This window comes from Desmodus rotundus, chromosome 2 (genome assembly GCF_022682495.2).
Source record: "Desmodus rotundus isolate HL8 chromosome 2, HLdesRot8A.1, whole genome shotgun sequence".
NCBI classification, from domain to species: Eukaryota; Metazoa; Chordata; class Mammalia; order Chiroptera; family Phyllostomidae; genus Desmodus; species Desmodus rotundus.
Genome location: NC_071388.1, coordinates 172,371,365 through 172,391,933, shown reverse-complemented (window position 1 = coordinate 172,391,933; position 20,569 = coordinate 172,371,365). Strand labels below are relative to the sequence as shown.

General features: G+C 33.6%; 1 protein-coding gene across 1 annotated transcript in view; it reads right to left on the bottom strand.

Annotated features, from left to right (window-relative positions):
• The window catches only part of COL3A1 (collagen type III alpha 1 chain), a 40,657-nt gene extending 22,762 nt beyond the window's left edge, over nt 1-17,895 (bottom strand). Inside the window, exons 1-12 of the mRNA XM_024564136.4 lie at nt 17,676-17,895; nt 7,694-7,896; nt 7,383-7,433; nt 6,839-6,952; nt 5,464-5,544; nt 3,472-3,525; nt 2,949-3,002; nt 2,126-2,179; nt 1,453-1,506; nt 1,232-1,285; nt 568-621; nt 95-139 (exon numbers count right to left, since the gene is read on the bottom strand). Of these exons, the coding sequence (XP_024419904.1) occupies nt 95-139; nt 568-621; nt 1,232-1,285; nt 1,453-1,506; nt 2,126-2,179; nt 2,949-3,002; nt 3,472-3,525; nt 5,464-5,544; nt 6,839-6,952; nt 7,383-7,433; nt 7,694-7,896; nt 17,676-17,760 (903 nt within the window). The 5' untranslated portion in view covers nt 17,761-17,895. The remainder of the gene's footprint in view (nt 1-94; nt 140-567; nt 622-1,231; nt 1,286-1,452; nt 1,507-2,125; nt 2,180-2,948; nt 3,003-3,471; nt 3,526-5,463; nt 5,545-6,838; nt 6,953-7,382; nt 7,434-7,693; nt 7,897-17,675) is intronic.
• Between the last annotated feature and the right edge of the window lie 2,674 nt (nt 17,896-20,569).

Sequence of the window (20,569 nt, the reverse complement as noted above, 5' to 3'; positions counted from 1 at the left end):
TGCTTAAGAACAGTTGCTGAGAGAGCAAAGCGACTTCGAGGTTGGATGGAGGCTGAGAGTAAGGCTGAGATAATTCTGTAAGGAACATAATTACCATGGGCCCAGGAGCTCCATTTTCACCAGGAAGACCATTTTCACCCTAGAAACAAAATGTATTACCACTGTATGTTAACAGGAAGGACATTTTCAGTTTTTTAATCATAGCATGTTACAAAAAATATTATGAAACCCAAGAAAAAGATATACATCTTAACAATATCAATTTTTGTAGCACTTTTTATTTACCAGAAATCCCAGTTTCTGTATTTTAAAAACTTGTGCACTAAACAGAAGTAATTAGTGAGTAACTCAGAGATGTTCATTCACTTTTAATCTAGACAGTTTAAATATCAACTTTCATGGAAGCTTCAGTAGAACATCTCAATTAGTCATTACTATGCAGTTCTTATAATGCAAAATTCAGATAAATTTCAAAAAAAGTTAAATCCCAAAATATAAATCTTAAATTTAGCTATAACATTTAAATAAATTTGCTACTTATGAAAATAGGATATTGTTGTAATTCACCTTTAATCCGGGAGCACCTGTTTCACCCTTTTCTCCATCTCGTCCATCAAAGCCCTATGAAATATATAAAAATAGTAAAAATATTAAAAATCTACTAGTAATACATGATGCTTGAAAACTTTACATTGAGTTTTTTTGTTTTTTTGTTTAGTTTTCCACATAACAATATTTTCAACATTAATTTAAAACCCCTTTAATTACATTGAAGACATTTGACATTGATTTTATAGTAAAAACCTGACCTAATTAGAAAGTATAATTTAGTCCAATTAAGATGTTGCCTTAACTATAGAGTAGCAAATATCAGTTTCATAGATTTTGTTTATATTGTTGATAGATTTTTGGCTCAGTTGGTTGAATCTACCTAATATTTTGCATAGAATAAAACTGCTTAATTCTATCTATAAATCATATTGGCTGAGTCAATGATACACATAACTATTACATTCTTATATTTTTTCTGAAAATTGTGATAAGAAAATTAAATTAATTTTTCCTAACTTTTTTGTGCACTTAAAATCAGCTTACTTGCTTTGTATAAAATAACTAGTTTGTTGTTTGAATCAACCATTTTTGGCACATACTCAATGTCCAATAGTATTGGTTAGGCAAGTACATGTTGCCAAATGAAAGAGCTTATAGTTAAGTTAGAAACTCTACTTACTCTATGTCCTTTCATACCCGGGAAACCAGGCATACCAGCTGGACCTTTCATACCCTAAAATTAATGAGTACAAAAGATTTTAATGAAGTGTCAAAGAGAATCACAATCCAGTAGTAAAATGCCTTTTATTTTAAAGTTTAGTACAATTTAATTATGTAATGATTTCCAAGCTAAGATCATTGTGATTACTCCAACTAATTCAGAGGATGTTGAAGACTTACTGGAGGCCCAGGAAGCCCTCGCTCTCCAGTTCGCCCGGGTCTTCCTGACTCCCCCTATGCAGAGAAATAAACAATACATAGTGTTTGTATAAGTGAAAACACATTACAGCCAATTAACAAACTGATTAATTTGTAATTTTCTCACCGAGAACTCATGAAAATGAGTTGGGGTAAACATAACTGTGAGATCAGCTTTCTTAACAGAAGGAATAAGGAGGGCTTTTCCCACCTTGGTGTAAACTTATGAATAATGCACACATCTTTCATCACTGAATTAATCTGACCATCTCTCAATCTATTGAGAAGAATTTGCATTGAAAATTAAATGTGATGGTGATTGTGGGGGGCGGGGGATGTAAGGGGGGCAAAGGGTAATGGGAAAAAATACAATAAAAATAATTTAGAAAATTAAGAAAATTAAATGGGAAAGAAAAAGTAGCATAATATTAAATAAAGGTATTTATAGGTTTTGAAATTTATAAAGTACTGATATTAATTTTTCCATTATAAGAAGCAAAGAGAAGAAAGTTTTATCTTCTCCCAGTAAGCGGCATAGTCACTGGATAAATCTTGACAGAGTCAAGAAGCACTTTTGTGGGTTCTGCTAGTTTGGAACTTAATAAATGGTGTAGTTGAATTTTGCTGTATCCCCATTCAATCCTTAAAAACTTACATCTTTTCCAGCAGGACCAACTGGACCCATAGCACCAGGAGGTCCAGGAGGGCCCTGAAAATAAGGAAATAAAAACCAAATAAATCTGTAGATTTTTCTGTTACGGTCAATCTGTTATTACATATTATATGTATTACTGGAAGCAACCTCCTTTTAGAAAATACTCAGTATTTCTCATCAAGAAAATAATACATTGAGTTAGTATTGTACCTATATTACAACAAGATTTTACTGTTTGTTAAATTTTTTAATGAAAATTTAAAATATCATGCATGTATGTTTTATGTCACATGTGTGTATTTATAAACTTAGATGCACTTCTATATTTTTGAGATATTGTATTTTTAATTATGTAGGTATCTTCTAATATTTTTGAAATATTAAAAAAACTTCATCTTACTTGCTTATTTACCCAGCATGTTTTCTTGGAGAAGCTTATTAATTATGTTTATTTCTACTAAATTAAGTTTTAAAAATTATGTATCAGAAGAGTAGAAGAAAGGGTGAACTGCGTGGCTATAGAAAAATTAAATCTATATTTAAGAGACAGAGGATTTGTAGCCACACTAGCAAGTGGACTATTGTGATAGTTAATTAGCCAGAGATTTCCTAGAGTAATAGTGTCTTTGAGATATTTAAACCATTAAAAGAATACAAAAGATCTGTGAAACCCATTCAACTATCATTAAAATACCATTTATTATTATAAATTGAAAGCATAAACTTAATCTATACTTTGTAGAACTTAGTTATATTTCAGAAAATGAAGGTGGTTTCTATATACAATTTCAATTTATTAAATATAGCTATAATTGTTACTTACTGCAGCGCCAGCTTGTCCAGGTTCACCAGGGGGACCTTGGTATCCTGGAGAACCCTAGTGGGTAAAATAGTACGTAAATATTTTTAAAGTAACTTAACCTTCATATAATTTATTTACATTTTGAAGACAGTATGAAATCAATATTTTTAGATGTAGTAAGCAAAGTTTATTCCAGTTTATGACGATTGAAACCAAAATTTTTCAGATAAGAATAGAGTTAATTTATTTTATTTCATCCACTTCATTCCATTGAAACTGAATTGTTTTGAACTTAGTCATGTTACCTGGAAATGAAACATGTAATCACATGTTTTATCAAAGTTTGAATTTCTAATAGGTGTTGGTGGAAAGGAATTACATATGAAATTCTAACATCTTTGCAGGAATGAGTTTGCTGGTTGTGACTTCTGTACTCAGTTGGGATTGCACATGCTGGAACCTGGCTAAATCACGGCAGGCTCTGTATTAACTCAATTTATATAATGTGCATGAAGAATAAAACACCACTGATGGCTATACTTACAGGGGAGCCAGGATGACCAGACGCACCAGGGGGACCAGGAGGGCCTGGGGGGCCCTGGAATGTAAATTTGAAGAATAAATACAAAGTAAATGCATCTGAAACACTCTTTATTGGAGCATCAAAGAGAGGCTTTTGTTTAGGAAAGATAATAATACCTTTAAAAATGTGAACAATCTACTTTATTATATAATAACTATTCATGGCTATTTTATTATAGTCATTTTATTGTATTTTATTATACTTATTTACAATGAAGATATTACCAAAATGTCACTCTAAAGGAAATTCCCACATAATCAACAAAAATTATTCATAAATATTATAAAATGTTGGCCTGAACCCCGCAAATGGGGATTCAAAACCTGAAAAAAATACATGCAAAATGCTATGAAAATCCTTTCAATGTTAGGATACTGGTAGAGGTGAAGAGGCATTTTTTTCTTTGGCCTGGTAGTCCAATGCATTGTGGAAAAATAGTTATCTGCACACTACACAACCTGGTTTCTAAAAATAATGGTGTAAGTCAACCCCAAGGTTCTTAATTACATAACTAAGTTATGTAGACATAAAGATTTAGATGGGCATATGAGAATCATAAACATGATGAATTGCAATTATAATCAATTGACATTATTTTTCAGAATCATAAACTAGGAAATGAGTTCAGTGTTGTCACCTATTTTTTAAAGACTGTTAATAAATTTATAAAACCAAGTTGTAATTAAATTTTCTCTTGTAACTACTTTTATGGAATGTTAATTAGTGGCTTTTTAGGTTTTCTTTTGTAAAGATTTTATTTATTTATTTTTAGAGAGAGGGGAAGGGAGGGAGAAAGAGAGGGAGAGAAACATAAATGTGGGGTTGCCTCTCACATGCCCCCTACTTGGGACCTGGCCCACAACCCAGGCATGTACCCTGACTGGGAATCAAACTGGTGACACTTTGGTTCATAGGCCGGCACTCAATCCACTAAGCCACATCAGACAGGGCGGCTTTTTAGGTTTTTTAAAGTGAAAACTGTGTATCTGATTTAATAATAGGATTCATAACATGAATATAGCTGAGTAAGACCAGATGCTAACAGAGTTAATATAATTCTTCTTCTGGCTTTGAAAGATAACCCCATAAAAAAATCTCAGCCCCTAAAACTTTAGAGACTGGTACAATTCTTTTTGCAATTTACTTTATGTGAATTTTATTATTCTTTCTTTAACTACTCATTTGGATGTATTAGTTAAAATTTGTCCTTTCTCATTTTAGAAGTCACAAATGTGGGGTCCAGTGATCTAAGCAACAATCCTCCATAATCCCTGAGAAGACAGCATCAGGCTTTATTTATACTTATGTACCTTTTCCTAAAAGTGAAATGATAACCTTTCTTAGCGTTGTTCCTCCTGAGAGGCTGTCTACAACAGGGTCATTTATATGGGACAACATGCATCATGTCCCCGTGTCCAGATTTCAATGATTTCTGCTGTTTTCTTCTATAAACCCTTTGGGAAGAGCTATTATTATGGTAGATGAACTTAAAGACTTGATGAATTCTGGAAGTAATTGTGTTTGATTCCAGGATTTAAAGTGAGGCAGATTGTGTTATTGGACATTCATCTCTAGTTAATGAAAAACCATTGAAAGAAGATTCTGAAAAACTTCGGTGAGAAAGAGAAAAAGAGGAAGTAAAAAAACAGGAGTTGGTTAAAATTAAGAACATGTGCGTGTGAGATCTAAGCATGAAGGCAGGTGGGCCTCACTAGTATAGGCGGCTGCAGAAGGAAGAAACGAGTAGGCAAACAGGATGAAATGAGAAGTGGTGAGGAAAAAATTGGGTTAGAAGGGTCATGATAATCCTACCACTTCTTCCCCAGCCTTAATAGAGAACGAGCTATTTTCTAGAATTGCGTTGTATGCTATATCACTAAAACAACCGTTCAAGATTTAACCAAGTGGAAGAGTAAATAATGCTCTAAAGTGCTGAGAAACACTTGTACATACAGCTGGTCCAGGAAAGCCTGCGATTCCTGCTCCTCCTACGCCAGACTTGACATCGTAGGACTCGAACTGGGGAGAATAGTTCTGTAGCAAAAAGACCAGACAGACACAATCATTTTGATATGTAAATCATAGGGTTTTTTTTTTTTCACAGAAGCATTTAGAAGTGACTGCAACACCTGCTATTCCCTGAGAAGAACTTTCTGCATGCCAGAGGATGTGATATGTATTATTTAATTATCTAGCTTATTCTGTCTCTCTGTTGCTTTAGATATTCTACAGAAATAGTTGCTTTGTATTCCACAAATCATTCAACTTACTACATACCATATTAATCCCAAATAATTTGTTTCTATATGCTCTTACCCAAAATATTATTTCTAAGCTATATCCACAGCATTAGAACCGTAGGATCATAGACTGTTTGAGGCTGAAAGAGCTTTAAGAGCATGTATCATCTGACCTCATTTTGAGCAGAAAAATGAAGTCATATTATTTCCCTAACAATTAATAACTAAAATTTATATTCCTTGGCTTTTGGTTAGTATGCCAAACATATTCACCCCAAAACAAACATCTACTTAGAATATAAGCAGATGAAGAAGAGAAAGGCTCATGGGTTTATTGGATTTCCTTGGAGAGATTGTTCTATTTTGAATTTAAGGTTTAACAATGGGTTGTGTTTGATACCAGGATAAGAATAAGTTAGATGGTATCCTTTGTTTCCTGTTGAGTCGATATTTGAAAATTTTTTAAAAACTTGTAGTAATTTCTGTATGTGTTTTCGAATTTCTCCTTCCTCTAGCACAATGGAAATTTTGTTTCATTTATTTGTTTGGTTATTTGTTTTACATGCAGTGTTAGTTCATTGCCATGCTTTTCAAGAAGATCAGGTCGTGCTGTGAAGGCTTGGCAAGAGTTAATGCATAGTATGAAAAATCCTGTTGATTTGAAGTCAATAAGGAGTGTTCACAGCTCTTCAACTGCTTTTTGTTCCAAGTTTAAGTTGCTTTACTCTTGGGGTTATAAGGGAAATAGGCACAGTTGCAGCAATTCCTAAATTCTCTAGGTTAATTCTTCTGGAAGTCGATGGTTCATTTCTCAGACATGGTGCATATGTTATATTTCTGCTAAGAAGTTGGGAAATTTTGCAAGGATATTGTAGCAATAGTATTAGCATTATAAGGAAGAGTAAATATTTATAAGATGCTTAGAACAGTGCCCAACACTTATAAGCACTAAATAAGAATTTGTTAAATATATAAAATCAGAAAATAAATATAAGGAACCCACAAAAGTGAGATGTAATATAGGCTAGTGAAAAGGAAATAAGTAGGTATTTTAACATAGGGAAACTTTCTGTCCAGGAATTTATTACCTGACCAACGGTAGGGCATGATTCACAGATTCCGGGGGGGCCGGGAGAACCAGGGGAACCTGGTTGTCCTGGAATACCAGGATCACCATTTCTCCCAGGAATACCAGGAGGGCCCTAAAAATATCATAGATAAAAATTAATGAAACAGTGGAAAGTCCTAGTGTCTCAGAATCATTATCAAACTGTAGCTTCTCTGCTTTGTAATGTGAGGAATCAATATAAGTAATACATTTTCTTGGGAATATATACTTTTTAAACCAAATCATATGAAAAATTTCACTGTCACTTATTCCATTGTTATTGACCTTTATTTTATTTTTCAAACTGATGATGAAGACGGAGACATTACATAGAGTTTGGAAAACTTGAATCTTTACATGTACAATCATGGATTATTAGTTTATTTTGCATCATTATCTAAATATGTGCTACCAAAGGAAATGTACACATAATGAAAGCTCAGATATAAATAAGCTATTAGGGAGAAAAAAAAAGCAAACCACTTAAGAAATTAATTTCATTCCACTGAAAAATGTGTACTTACTGGATCTCCTTTGGGGCCTTGAAGTATATGACCATTAGGAGGGCGAGTAGGCTAATGAATGGAAAAGATACAGATTAAAAAGACATAGGGACAGATTTCCCATGAAGTGTGCCCCAATTTGCACATTTATTTCTTATCTTAAATTGCATCTAATCTCTAGTTTTAAAACAGAACATTCACCTTTTATTTGTAATATAACATGATTGTTTGACAGACATTACTTTCACTTCTTTTTAGACCATTATAATATAGGAACCAGTCATATATTTAAATATAAATATTGAAGATCTATACATTTTCTTTACACTCACAGCTGTTGGAGGCTGTGGGCAAACTGCACAACATTCTCCAAATGGGATCTCTGGGTTGGGGCAGTCTAATTCTTGGTCATCACATATTATATCATCGCAGAGAACAGATCCTGAGTCACAGACGCATATTTGGCATGGTTCTGGCTTCCAGACATCTCTGTCCGCGTAGGCCTGACCGAGATGGGAACATCCTCCGTCAATACCTGGAAAATAAGCAAGACGATATGATATTTTCCCATGTTTTACTGAAATTTGATTTTCACTATGCTGTATGACTGTTTCCAATAGGCAAAGTAGAGATAATTTGAGACAAATAATATATTCTTTTCATTGAACTAATGTGTATCTTCTTATGAATATGCTTACAAAAATATCCACCAATTAAATTACCAAGAATATCACATTCTTCCTACATAATTTGCTACGTAGTAAGAGATTGTTTGAAATACCAAATCTGTTTATTAACATCACATTGGCACACCATAGTAAATTTTTCTTAAGGCAGGAAGTATTTTAATTTCATTCATAGTAAGAATTTAACAACAATGGAAATCACACTAACGAACACTTATTTATTAATTGTGCAGTCGAAAACAAGCCTTTTGACCCAATTGCTGTTCTTTGCTTTAACAGTAGATGGGAGCATTAAACTATAAGATAATTTTGTTGCTACCTCCTTAGACTTCCTGGATTTTATTAATCTAGTTGAGAAATTCAGAAGAAAACTCAGCTGCTCGTGGCAACATAACACTCTTCCAGGATCCTGGGAAAGTGTTAACAAAGCTCATTGTATAGACTGAGCATCGCTGCCAGGTCTTTTGCACTTTCAGGTCAACATGATATAACATTGGGTATCCCATATGGATGCAAAAAGATTTCCAAATTCCAAAAAGGAGGTGCATTTTAAAAGCAAATATTGGTAAGAAATAAGTAAAAATAATAGGAAAAATATGAATCATGACCATGTATTTGAAGCTTAAAATGGTCAAAAATTTGCTTCGACCATAATTTTAGACGGTTTCAGCAGCTATTACCAATGAATCAGCTTAGGGGTTGCCAAAATAGAACCTGGTCTCAATTCTTACAGCATTAGTTGCGGTTGTGGTTTAGTACAACTTTAGTTCCTGAGGATTACTATGATAGCTTGCCAGCATTGAGTAAATAAGTAAGAAGTTTCTAAATATCTGCAAAAAATTTTGCAAACAACGAAGGATGTACTTATTGCTAAGCATCTGTATTTTTGTAAAAAGTGAACTTTTATTTTATTTTCTCAGAGCCAAGATCTTAAAATGTCTGCTGAAAGAGGCCTCCCTGGAGGAGGTAAGTAGTGAACAACCACACTTTGCTGCTGAGTCCCAAGAAGCCTCTTTGAGTGGGTCCTGAGATTTTTATATCTGAATACTACGTTCAGTCATGAATATCACCTTTTTAAGTTCCCTTTTCTACGTCCCCTCCATATCTGAAGTAACTGATTTAGGTTTACGCTAAAATGCTTTGGATTTACAGTTTTAGTTGGTTTGGTAAAAGTTCACAGAAAAGGAGATTTTCAAAACCTGTGGACTCTACAGCCTCCTAAAATTGCCTCCACTCCTGTTTCCATTTCCGTGTGCAGATTCAGCTTTCATGATCTTGTGCAATACCCTTGATGGATTCAAGAAGTTTAAAAATTCTTTCTCTGTGTTACAATTATCCAATGTGGTCTACAGCTAATATAAGAAAGCACGATTGTTATATTGCAATTTTAACTAGGAAAAGTTATTCTAGTTCCTCCTTTGTGTTTGAAACAAATATATGGGAATATTAGGAAGAAATATTGTCTAAGCTTTTAAAGGATCATTCCTCTTTACTCAGTGAGCATAAAAGCTGAATTCCAAACACTTACCTAATGCAAATGAAGTAGGACTATTTAAATAGTGTTAAGAAAGATATGCTTACGAGAGGTCCAAACACAAGTTTTCATCTTGTTATGAACAGTAATAATATAAGAGGGTCTAAGCATTAAACTCATGGTTCTCTAAACATAGCTGACATTTTAAGAACTAAGTTCACTGTATTTCCAGAAAAGAGCTGAGAGTTTTAATGAGATGAAGCCTGTTTAATAAACTTGCATGAAATACTTTCTTTGATCTTTGCATTGGCTTCCTTTTCTTAAAATGAGTCATTTAAATTTTTTCTCTAAATTAACTTTATGAAATGTTCCAATAGATTAGTTTTAGCTCAATCTTTCCCCATTAATAATGTGGATTTCAGACTTCCCTTCCCCTTGAGAATACCACTAGAATACAGAATGTTGACTATTGGTAATAATACAGTATTTATACTTGAAATCTGCCAAGAGACTAGATCTTAAGTGTTTTCACGATACACTCAAACAAAAGTAACAACATGTGGCGATGGATGCATTTTATAAGTTGATGCGGTAATCATTTCACAATGTACATGTATATCAAAGCATCACATTGTAGTCTTTAAATATATACAATTTTATGTCAATGATACTCCAGTAAAGCTGGGGAAAATACTACTGATTTATACTAATGATTCTTTCAGCTGTTTGTCTCTGGATCAGGAATATTTTTCTATGTTTAACACAGGACTTGCTATAAAAATTAGTCATTGAGTTCCAATGACATTAAAGACAAACAAAGGTCACAGTTTACACTAGGATCAAGTACCTCACATTTTAAATATCTTCTCTTCCTGTGTTCTTAAAGTGCCTTAAAGTTGACCTAATTTTTCCCTTTTGTATTCATCCTCCCATGTTTATATCCCATTGAAGTATCATCACATCACTAGAAAGAATCGTCCATTTGCTCTGCAAACCACTGAATAAATGAGCATAATGATCAACTTATTAAAATTGTAAACAAATTTGTTAGAATTGGGTTAAACCCAATGTTATATAAACAAAACCTGTTATTCAACCTCCTGCTTCCAAATTTTATTAGAAAACATGTGCATTATGTTTTTTAAAACATAGAGGTCTCAATATAAAGGTTGAGTTATTTTGAAGTACATTTTTTTTTTCAGTGATGCTGGTCTAAGTAATAAAAGAAAGTTGGAATGTTTTAAAATTAAGAATTAATGCAGTTTTATGTATTGCCATAACTTATTTCACAGACATTTGCAAGACATTTGGCTCTCCTGACGAGTTAGTTTCTGTAGAAACTTGTGGCTGAAAGTCAGACTTTTCTCTATTGCATTACCTCAGTTACTTTGTTAAAGAATCGTGAGTTTTTTGCCGTTTCCTCTAATTTCTTGTTCTGTGCATGACAAAATATGGTTGGCAATATGTTCTCCCGGAAGCTAAAACTCTTACACAGATGTCTCATGGCCCTCAATTTTAGTCTTATAGCCTAATAATTACATGGGAAAACCATAGCAGTTAAGAGGAAAAAATGTTTTGTTTTCAAGAAAGATAAAATGATCGAGTTAGCCACTTGCAGCATGAAGAAATGGCAAATAGAAAATTGAATTTATAACAAATAGGCATCTTATATCATTCCCTTCTTTTCTTAGACATCCAAACTCAGAGCTACTTTGATTAAAAAAAGTTAACTACTTTTTCAAAAATGTTAAGTAAAAAAATCAAATAATTTCATTTTCACTGCTGGACAAGTAATGAATTTTCCAGTTACTTTCTTTATAGTAATTGCTTAAACTAATTCTCCCTGTTCCAATTTATAATTAATTTTTAACTCCACCTCTCATGTTACTTGATGTCTCTGGTTCCTGTTACCAAGTACAGCCCTGAAATTTACTTATGGTTAGATGAGCAGTTCATGAGTCTAAATCATCTTCTCACTGGGATTTAAATTACAAAACAAAATGAAGCTAGTATATGACCTATTCACTTGTAGCTTCTTTTATTTCCTAGCCCTCTGTTTTGGAGTTTTGGAGAAAAATAAAACCAAGTAACATAATCTAATATTTTTAGATATACCCAAAGCTTTCCTTTTTGTTTTCATTCTTCAAATGTTAATTTATACTGATCTTATTGTCGGGACTGGAAAAAATGCAAATCGTTTGTCATAATTCCATTTTTATAGTGAAATAATATTTCCTAAAAGCATACAAATTGTTAATTTAGCTTGAATGACAAGTTTAACATTTTGTCTTCTCTTTTTACTGATAGATATGATATGTAAGTTATTATAACATGTTTTTCTGTTACTTTAGAAGGTTGAACATTCCGTAAGTAAGTATATGGAATTCATATAGTTTCCAACTGAAATGTTTGGCTTTTAAATGACACTAATGTTTAGAGAACATGTATTTTATTAACTATGTTCCTGCTGCTTATATTTTTGTTGGACTATCTTAAAAATGTTAGTTAACAAAAAGGGCTCTGAAGGAAAAATTTATAGACGTATATAGATGGATAATTTTAATTTTAAAATGTTGTTTGCATGAACAAGGTGGATTCTGATTATTCTTGTTCCTACCAAAAAAACTTGAAAAACTATGAATCATCATTCCTAGATGTTTTCTCATTTTACTTTTATAAATATATGATTTTTATATCTCCAATTAGAAATTTCCTTTCAGGTGACTAATATTTTGTCCTGCAAAAAAATAAAAAATAATTAGAGAATTAAAATGGAAAACATCATATATCTAACAATCAGCAATGGTATTGCAATATAGTTGGATTAGAGATAAATTGTACAATTCTTAATAAATATATACTACTTTTCTATCATAGTTTGCTAATATCTTTAAACGTTATATTTGATAACCAAAATTTTATATCTTACATTCATTATCACCAAGTCACTAAGTACTTTCATTTCTTCCTTGCAGTAATTTTGTTTTCCAGTGTTAGTAAAACTGTTAGACAGAGCTTATACAGTATCTCCTATGTTGTAGCCAGTGTTCTGAGTGTCTTGCTTATTTACTGACTCTTCCCAAAGGCCCCAAGATGTAAATACTATCATAATCCTCATTTTGCAGATGAAGAATCTGAGACACAGAGACATTAAGTAATTTTCCCAGTGTTATACAGTAAAGGTAGAGCTAGGATTTGAATCCAGGGTAGCTATCTCTAAATTTGATACTCTTAACTACTGTGTTCCATTCCCTTTCTGCAGGTTCAAGGGTAGGACAGGCTTAAAGGTGCCAACTTCAAAGCTCTGTCCCTTTATCGTTTCTAAACCCTGCAAGCTTAAATCAGTCTAAAAAGGGTAGATTTTTTTGAACAAAGGGATACCCGTTTTCTGCAGAATAGCTTTCCTACCTAGACTCAAACCAAGGAGTTAACATGTGGAGTTAAATTCTGTTGTTTATTTTCTCCTGACCTTATGAAAAAAATTACATCTCCAAGGCCACCCTAATCACATCCAGACCACCACCATGATTAACATGTGACTGGAAAACCTAGCATATATTTTACTATGCACAGAAAAGTAGGATTCCAACAGCAACAACAACAAACTGATAATAATACTTCTGTATCCAATGTCAAAAACATTATTAGAATGTCACGCTAAGACATTGATTTTCAGAAGATACTTACTAAATAATTCATATTAATAAACTTCTAACTTCATTAGATACTTCCCTTCTAGTTAGACATTATGAACTGACGATGCAGCTCCAAAGAGTATTTCTCTCATTCTCATTAACTCGAGAAGCCCAATCTGTTTGCCATCCTCCACACCAAATACTACAGAAAACAAAGTCTCAGAAAAGTAAATGCTATTTTACTGAAGCAGCTATTTCTCCATGTGAGTTTTAAAAAAGCAATTTGAATTGTTAAGGTCCTGGATCTTTTATCTTTGCTTTTTACATCGCGAGCATTTTAATTTTGCCCTCTTGTTTGAACTTTTCCTTTTGTACATTAAGATTACATTTTAAATGGCAGTTCTTGACCTCAGTTATGGAAAGTACAAGGGATTTGTTAGTTAATCTGAAAGGAATCCACTTCTGCTGTGTTTTCATTAAGCACAGACAGACATTCTAGTGGTTAATGTAACTCCCCAAACTGCAGTTAACAAATGATTTGTGTAAGAATAGCTATCTCATTTTTTCCGTTGTCATCTTGACATGAAACAGGCAGTTTCCCTTTTCAAAACTCTGGATTTTTTTTTACACTATACCTCTCCCTCTGCCCCCCACATTTTGAATTTGGAAAACTGTGGGACTGAGCTTTTTCCAGGGAAAACTGTTTTATAAGAAACAGTCCACTGAGACATTTCCAGAAAGTTATTGTAGACCTGAAAACTTTACAAATGTTCTTCATGTCCAGTAAAGGCAATAACATCTTTCATGTTTAAACTATAACTCTTAAGCAATCCACTTTAATCACTTCAAGACGATGATATCTTTTGATGTTGCAGAATGAAAGAACTGGGCTACAAAACCTTTGGAACTCTGCACCACGGAGGAATCATCCTCCGCAATGAAAACCATCAGGTTTCGGCAGATGGCACTCTTCTCTCTGCGTGACAATTCCAGGTCTCACATGCAGCTCTCTAGGTGTGGAACAGGGGCTATTTTGAAGAGCTATCTAAAATCTCAGCTTTACTGGAAAAAAGAGCCAATGGTTCTAGATTTTTAAAAATAAGCCTGTAGATTAGATATCAATCCAAGAATCTTCACTAGTTAAAAGGCACATAATCACACTCATCTTTCCCAGAATTTTTCCAGTGGATGTGCTGGCTCTTACAATATTAAGTTTATTTCCAGAATGTAATCAGAATATCTATTTACCTACAGGTCTTTAGATCATCTGATATTGAATACTCTGGAGGTGATAAGGAAATGCAAGTTATCATAAATGAAAAACACAATATTTTGTATTAATACTTTGTTTACTTAGAATTTATATTACAGAACTGAATATTTACTGGTTAAGTTATAAATGAGTCTCTTGTTTAAAAAATAGATTTACCAATTCAAAGTAGAGTGCTTAACAACAAAAAAATCTACCTTTTTTTTGGTTACCTTTAGAAATGCATTAGCTCACATGTTTTCCAGGAATGCTTGATCTGTTACAAGGTCTCTTTTTCTTACGACAGGTTATAAGATCCTTATAGATTAGAATCTTATTCTATTCTCTGAGTCCATTTACAGGTTTGTAATTCTACAACAACTGAAGGCCCAGAGTCCATTTTCACAGTGGGATTATAAGAGTATCAAAATGTAAACTCAAAAGTTAGAACATTTTAAATTAAAATATAGTTTATCTCCCTGCCCTAATGAAGTAATATTATTTAGTAACATCTTTCCATTTATCTATCTAATAAGTGATCCTAAAATACTTATAACAAATAAGGATTACATTGAAAATTTGAAAATACTTTTAAAAAAGTCATTATATACTATACATGGAATAGTTATATGTGGAATTTTGAAAATGGCCATAATATCAAACTCATTTCCCAATAGTCTTTAAATATTGTTACCATTGTGTGTGAGTATATGTATTTGTCAATATGTTGTCAGTAATACATTTATATTCTTAGGAAAGTACTATTTAGTATTTAAAATTCACACATGTAATATTTTTAAATCTCATCACACAGTAAGGAATCCAGCTGTGTGTAACATTTATCTTTGTGTTGGTTATGCAGCTCTGCCCATCAGCCACTAGGTGGTGAGTCTTTGTGCTTAAAATTTGGCGTGTTTATAAACTACAGGAAATATAAAACAGACCACATTTCTCCATTGGCGGGATGAAATACATGAATTAAAGAGAACTTTCACAAATTTGTAAAAAGAGTACAATTCTTTGTTGAGGACATGTTTTATGCTCCAGGAAATTCATCTGACGGACTAGAAGTAAGTGTTCCTTAGGGCTGTGCTGTTTCTTTCTGAGCTTCTCAGGGCATACAGAAGAAACCCATACCCCAGAACTAGATATGACTTCTCCTTGCATGCTCTGTGTTCAGCTACCTCCTGGAACCTCCCCAAAGCTAATCCACCAGAAGAATTTTCTTGTAAAACCTATAAGGAACATAAGATGCCCCGTCTTAAAATACCTAAACTTTTTTTCATGACAAATAAAAACAATAAGCTGAACAAAATCCCTTTAAACTTCTTTTCACATACAAATGTGTCAGCAAAATTTTATAGCTATTTTCTGTAGCTAAAGAGAAAAGGGAAGATAAAAAATCATGTGATATAAACATAATGTAGGTATCAAACATTTTTTCCTCCCTAAGTTTGGATTTAGAAGAAAAATAGCCATAGGGCTTATAAAAATTGTAACCACTAGGCAATTACAAATATTTTGTCTAGTCTTTGAACTTAACACAAAGGTTTGTACACTTTCTGATAAATGGGAACTCTATGATTTTTTTTTCAGAAATCAGAAAAATTTAAGAGCTTGAAAAAGATACAAGTCTTTATTGAGATGGGGGTATGGTAATAGTCACTTGGTAATGTAGTCAAGCACTGGGACTTGTAGCATCTTCTGGAAGAGACAGAATGGGGAAGAAAGGGGTAATAAGAGAAGATGGAGGACTGGGGATTCTAGTGGGGATTCTAGGAAAGAAAAGAGGAGGAGGCAAGAGGAGAGAAGAAAAGAGATGGAGGCCTAGGGAGGACATGTGATGATGAGGGAGGGGGTGATAGAGAAAGGGAAAAGAGAGGAGGAGAGTTGAGGAAAGATAGGAAGTGGGTGGGGTGATGAGTGAAAGAATTAAAAGAGGGAGGAAGTGCAAAGGAGCCAAAAGGGGCGGAGAGATAAGAAGGAGGGGAAAGGAAGGGAGAAGAAGAATAAGGGAGGGGGGGGTGAGAGGATGAAAGCAGCAAGAAATAATGGGTGTTTCTTTTCTTTTGCGGCCATAGACTGAATATAACTGAAGAAATGTCATTGGGTGTTTCCCCCTGTCTACATATGTGACCTGTGAAGGCATCAAAAATATTTGATACTAAAAACAAAGAAAACCATTTTCAGATACCATGTTTGCAAAAACTATAGGTTTAAATGTAAGTATTTTTGATTATGTGCAGATAGAAATTAATGTGTAATGCCTTCCTCTAGCACCTTCATATATGACATTTAAGTATTTATTTCTATTCATTTGTATTCCACTATGCACAGTATTTTCATGACTAAGGGAAACATATGAATTAAAAGGAATATTTTCAATGATCAAATAATGAGACAAATGGGGTTTTGGGGAAATTGGAACATAAAAAGCATTGTTTGTACTTATTAGAAAATACAAGTTAATCTTTTTGAAGTCAAACAGTACTAGTGTCTTTACCTTGTTTGCAGAAGTCAAACATTTCTGTGGCAGATATGATGTAAAATATTCTCTTTATTAATGCAAATGTAGGTAAAAATGTAGAACTTATGTAAAACACTAGATCTTTACAAACAAACTATTAGAAAATAGGTGTTAATCAACCATGTAAGTGCTTGAAACAGAATAAAGATAGGAATCATGAAAGATTTTGAGCAGTTTGAACTCATTTAAAGGTTTGAGATGTTATTCTTTTTGCCATTTTACAGAAATCTATTCAGTAATTTAATAATGTGTACTATTTTCCTTTAGACCATTCTTAATGCATGCTATTTTTTAAATGCATTATCTTATTGGAAAAACAACGCTCAATATTCTATCCGTACAAAGAACCCAGCATACAAAGGAAAGCATAAATGTATTGCAGGAGACCAACAACTTCCAGACGGCCTAAGGAAGCATTCCAAGACATTAACAATCCAGGAGGGGAACTTTTAAAGGCCATTTTAAGAGTTTCCAGTGCCATTAACATGAAAACAAGTTACTACAAAAACATCTTCATCTTAAACAACCAGCAAACTTTTAAATACAAAAATGACAATATTCTTTCTGAGCAAATGTAATAAAAAAGTACTGTCATGGTCAGTTCTATGCTTCACAATTGGGAGCTTACAGAGGAAATTATCATTTAGGAGACTAATTTCTCCTTGATAACTTTTTTGCAAGCAGAAGTAAAGAAAAAAGCCCATAAAGGTTTTTTTTTTTTTTTTAAATCAGTATCTACTCACCTTCTGGGAGCTGTTGTGCCAAAATAACAGTGGAATGAAGCAGAGTGAGAAGTAACCAGGTCCCCTTTTGCACAAAGCTCATCATGTCTAAATATCAGACATGAGACTCTTTGTGCAAAAAGGAGAAAAGAAAAGCAGTTCAAAGTAGCACCATCAGTTGTTCCCTGCCCTTCAGCACCGGGCCCGTCATAAAAGTCAGCCACTGAGATTCCTTTGCTTTGGCCTTAAATAGGAAAAAGTTTGGCTTCCCTCACTTTCCAGCCCCTTTCTGAAATATGAGAGCAGCACCCATCCCCTTAGCAGAAAGAGAAATGATTAATATGTCTTTTTCCCTTATAGAAGACACAACCCACAAAGAAAAATAGCACATCTGGAGCTTGTGTGCATCTGTTTACATATAAGTTTGTTACATATTTCAGTCACATATATGTTTATGTAACAAGAATATATATATCAAAATGCTGTGCCTTGCATTTTAATAAAATAATTAAGTGTATGTATTTTTTTTGTTTTCCCTAGTAACATTACCTGCATAATTTTGGGAAAATGCTTGGTGCCCTTTGCTTTCACATAGCTAATTTGCAAACCTTATCTTCTTAGGAGTTATGTGTGTGTGTGTGTATGTATGGATTTTGCCAGATTCCACTCTAACTCGATGTAAAGAGGAAAATGTAAAAGATTAACTGAAAGAAAAGCCTGTTGTTCCTTCTATTCACCCACCTACCATGGGGACTGGAAGTTTAATTTCAGGCAAATGTCAAAAGATAAGTATCTGAGCTATGTTTGAATGGCATTTTAAAAGTCAAATACTTATCTATTGCAGTTTCTATTTCTCACACATTTCTTTAGCCAGCCAAATGGTGATTTCTTGTGAGAGTTCAAATTTTTATGCTGCTTGTGAGAGCCAGAACAGAATTTTCTAGAGAAAAAGTTAGCTTTTTCGTGTCTTGATTTTTTTAAGAAACAGGAAAACAAAGAGCTTATCAAATGAAATATCAAGAGTACCAGAAGAAGTTGTCATTTTGTCTGAATTCATATAAAGATAAATATTTCCAAATTTAGACTTTCATATGTGTGAAGTTTGGGTCACATTAACACAGATTTTCAATGTATTTCTGGATCTAAGGAGTAATTCTGGGACATATTTGAAAAAGGGGTATGTGTCATTTGTAGTTCTTTAATAGATCTTTGCAAGTAAGTTATGCTGTCCAAAATATCAACATATTTCTAGTAATCAATATATTTGTAATAAGCAAGATATTTCTTGACAACCTAGTCATCAGTCCATAATTCCTTCCTTCATCTCCATATTCTGCACAGGCTTTTCCATTCCAGTCAAGGTCACCTTCGTTTATTTTTTTTCCATGTTAACTTTAACCAGGCCCACCTCCATGCATCTATGTGCACATCAAACGCTTCCTTCATCACACAGATATGTTGAAGTCACTTCTTTAAGACTCAGCTCAAAGCTTTTTTCCTTTAAACTTACTTTCATCTTTCTCCTTCTCCCAATTCATGGTACTTAATCTTTCCTCAATTCACATGTTCTATGTATAGTCCCAGGTAAGCATCTATTCTACAAGCATGGACAGTGGAACACTGGCTTCCCTACAGGCCCAGTTACAAAAAGCACAAAGATGTCCCAGCGTAGATGACATCATCTGATGACAGGAAAAGAGAACTGCTTGGACCAATCATTCTGCATCTTCTGATTTTAGATTGGAGAGTCACTACTAGAGGGGAAAAAAGTAACTATTTTATGGTCATGAAAATAAGCTTTTCTTCTGGATCATACTGAAGATATTGAGGGAAAAGACTCTTACATCTTCCTATTTTCCAATGATCTTCATTTTATCCATAAAAAATTTCCTTGTGTTCAAACCAATTCAGAAACATGATTTATTTTTCTCCTGGTGTGTTTGACACTTGCATAAAAATTCATGTATATATTTATTACCTTATTGTTTTAGATGGTCAATGAAGTTGAAATTTATTGAATTATTAGAATTATTTTGTACTGTGAAGAAATAGATATTTTAAAAACAATGCTTTTTGTGCTTTATTTCAGGCATTGTGTGTATAATTTCCATTGTATTTTTGTTTTTAGCTATTCAAATAAAAGTTTTATACTTATTTTTACTCATAAGAAAAATTCATGACTGATGCCTTCATTTAAGCAAAGGTAGATGATATTTCACACATAACAGTATTGTTGTATCTTAAGGCATCCGTGGGAGATCCAGACGTAAGCAATCTCACACTCCGGATTTTCTGATTTATCACTCTTCCATACCCAAAGCATATCTGCAGATCCCGCATCAGGGTCCTTTGCGTTCTGTGTCCCAGAACTTTGTCTTCTTCCCCATGTCAATGTGTTTTCTAATACGGTGTCAAGATGGGTGTGGGCCTGAGCTGACACAGTGGTGGATCTAGACACATTTCTTTCTATACATCCCTAGCCTCGCTGACATTAACCAGCTGACACAAACATTCCATTTTGCTCTCTGGATTACATTTCGAGTTTTAACACAATTCTAAACACCTGCCCCCGCTAAAGCTCTGATTAATCAGGCTTTCCTTTAACAAAGAGAGTGACTGGAGAGATGAGGCAAAGCAAGGGTGTGGTGAATTATCAACCAAAAATTCAAATCTTTTCCAGTTCAGTAAAAAACGGAGTTTGGGAGAGATGCATAAGCACAGCTGTGATGAACTCACTAGGCCAGTGAATGTCAGCAGTGCTCTCTACAATAGCAATAGAAAATCAATTGCCTCCATCACGGAAAACACACGGAAGAAAATTCTCTCTCTCTGTCTCTCTTTTTCTCTCTCTCCCTCTCTCTCCCTCATTTCCTTCCTCCCTCCCTTCTCTCCTCCCTCCCTCTCTCTCTCTCATC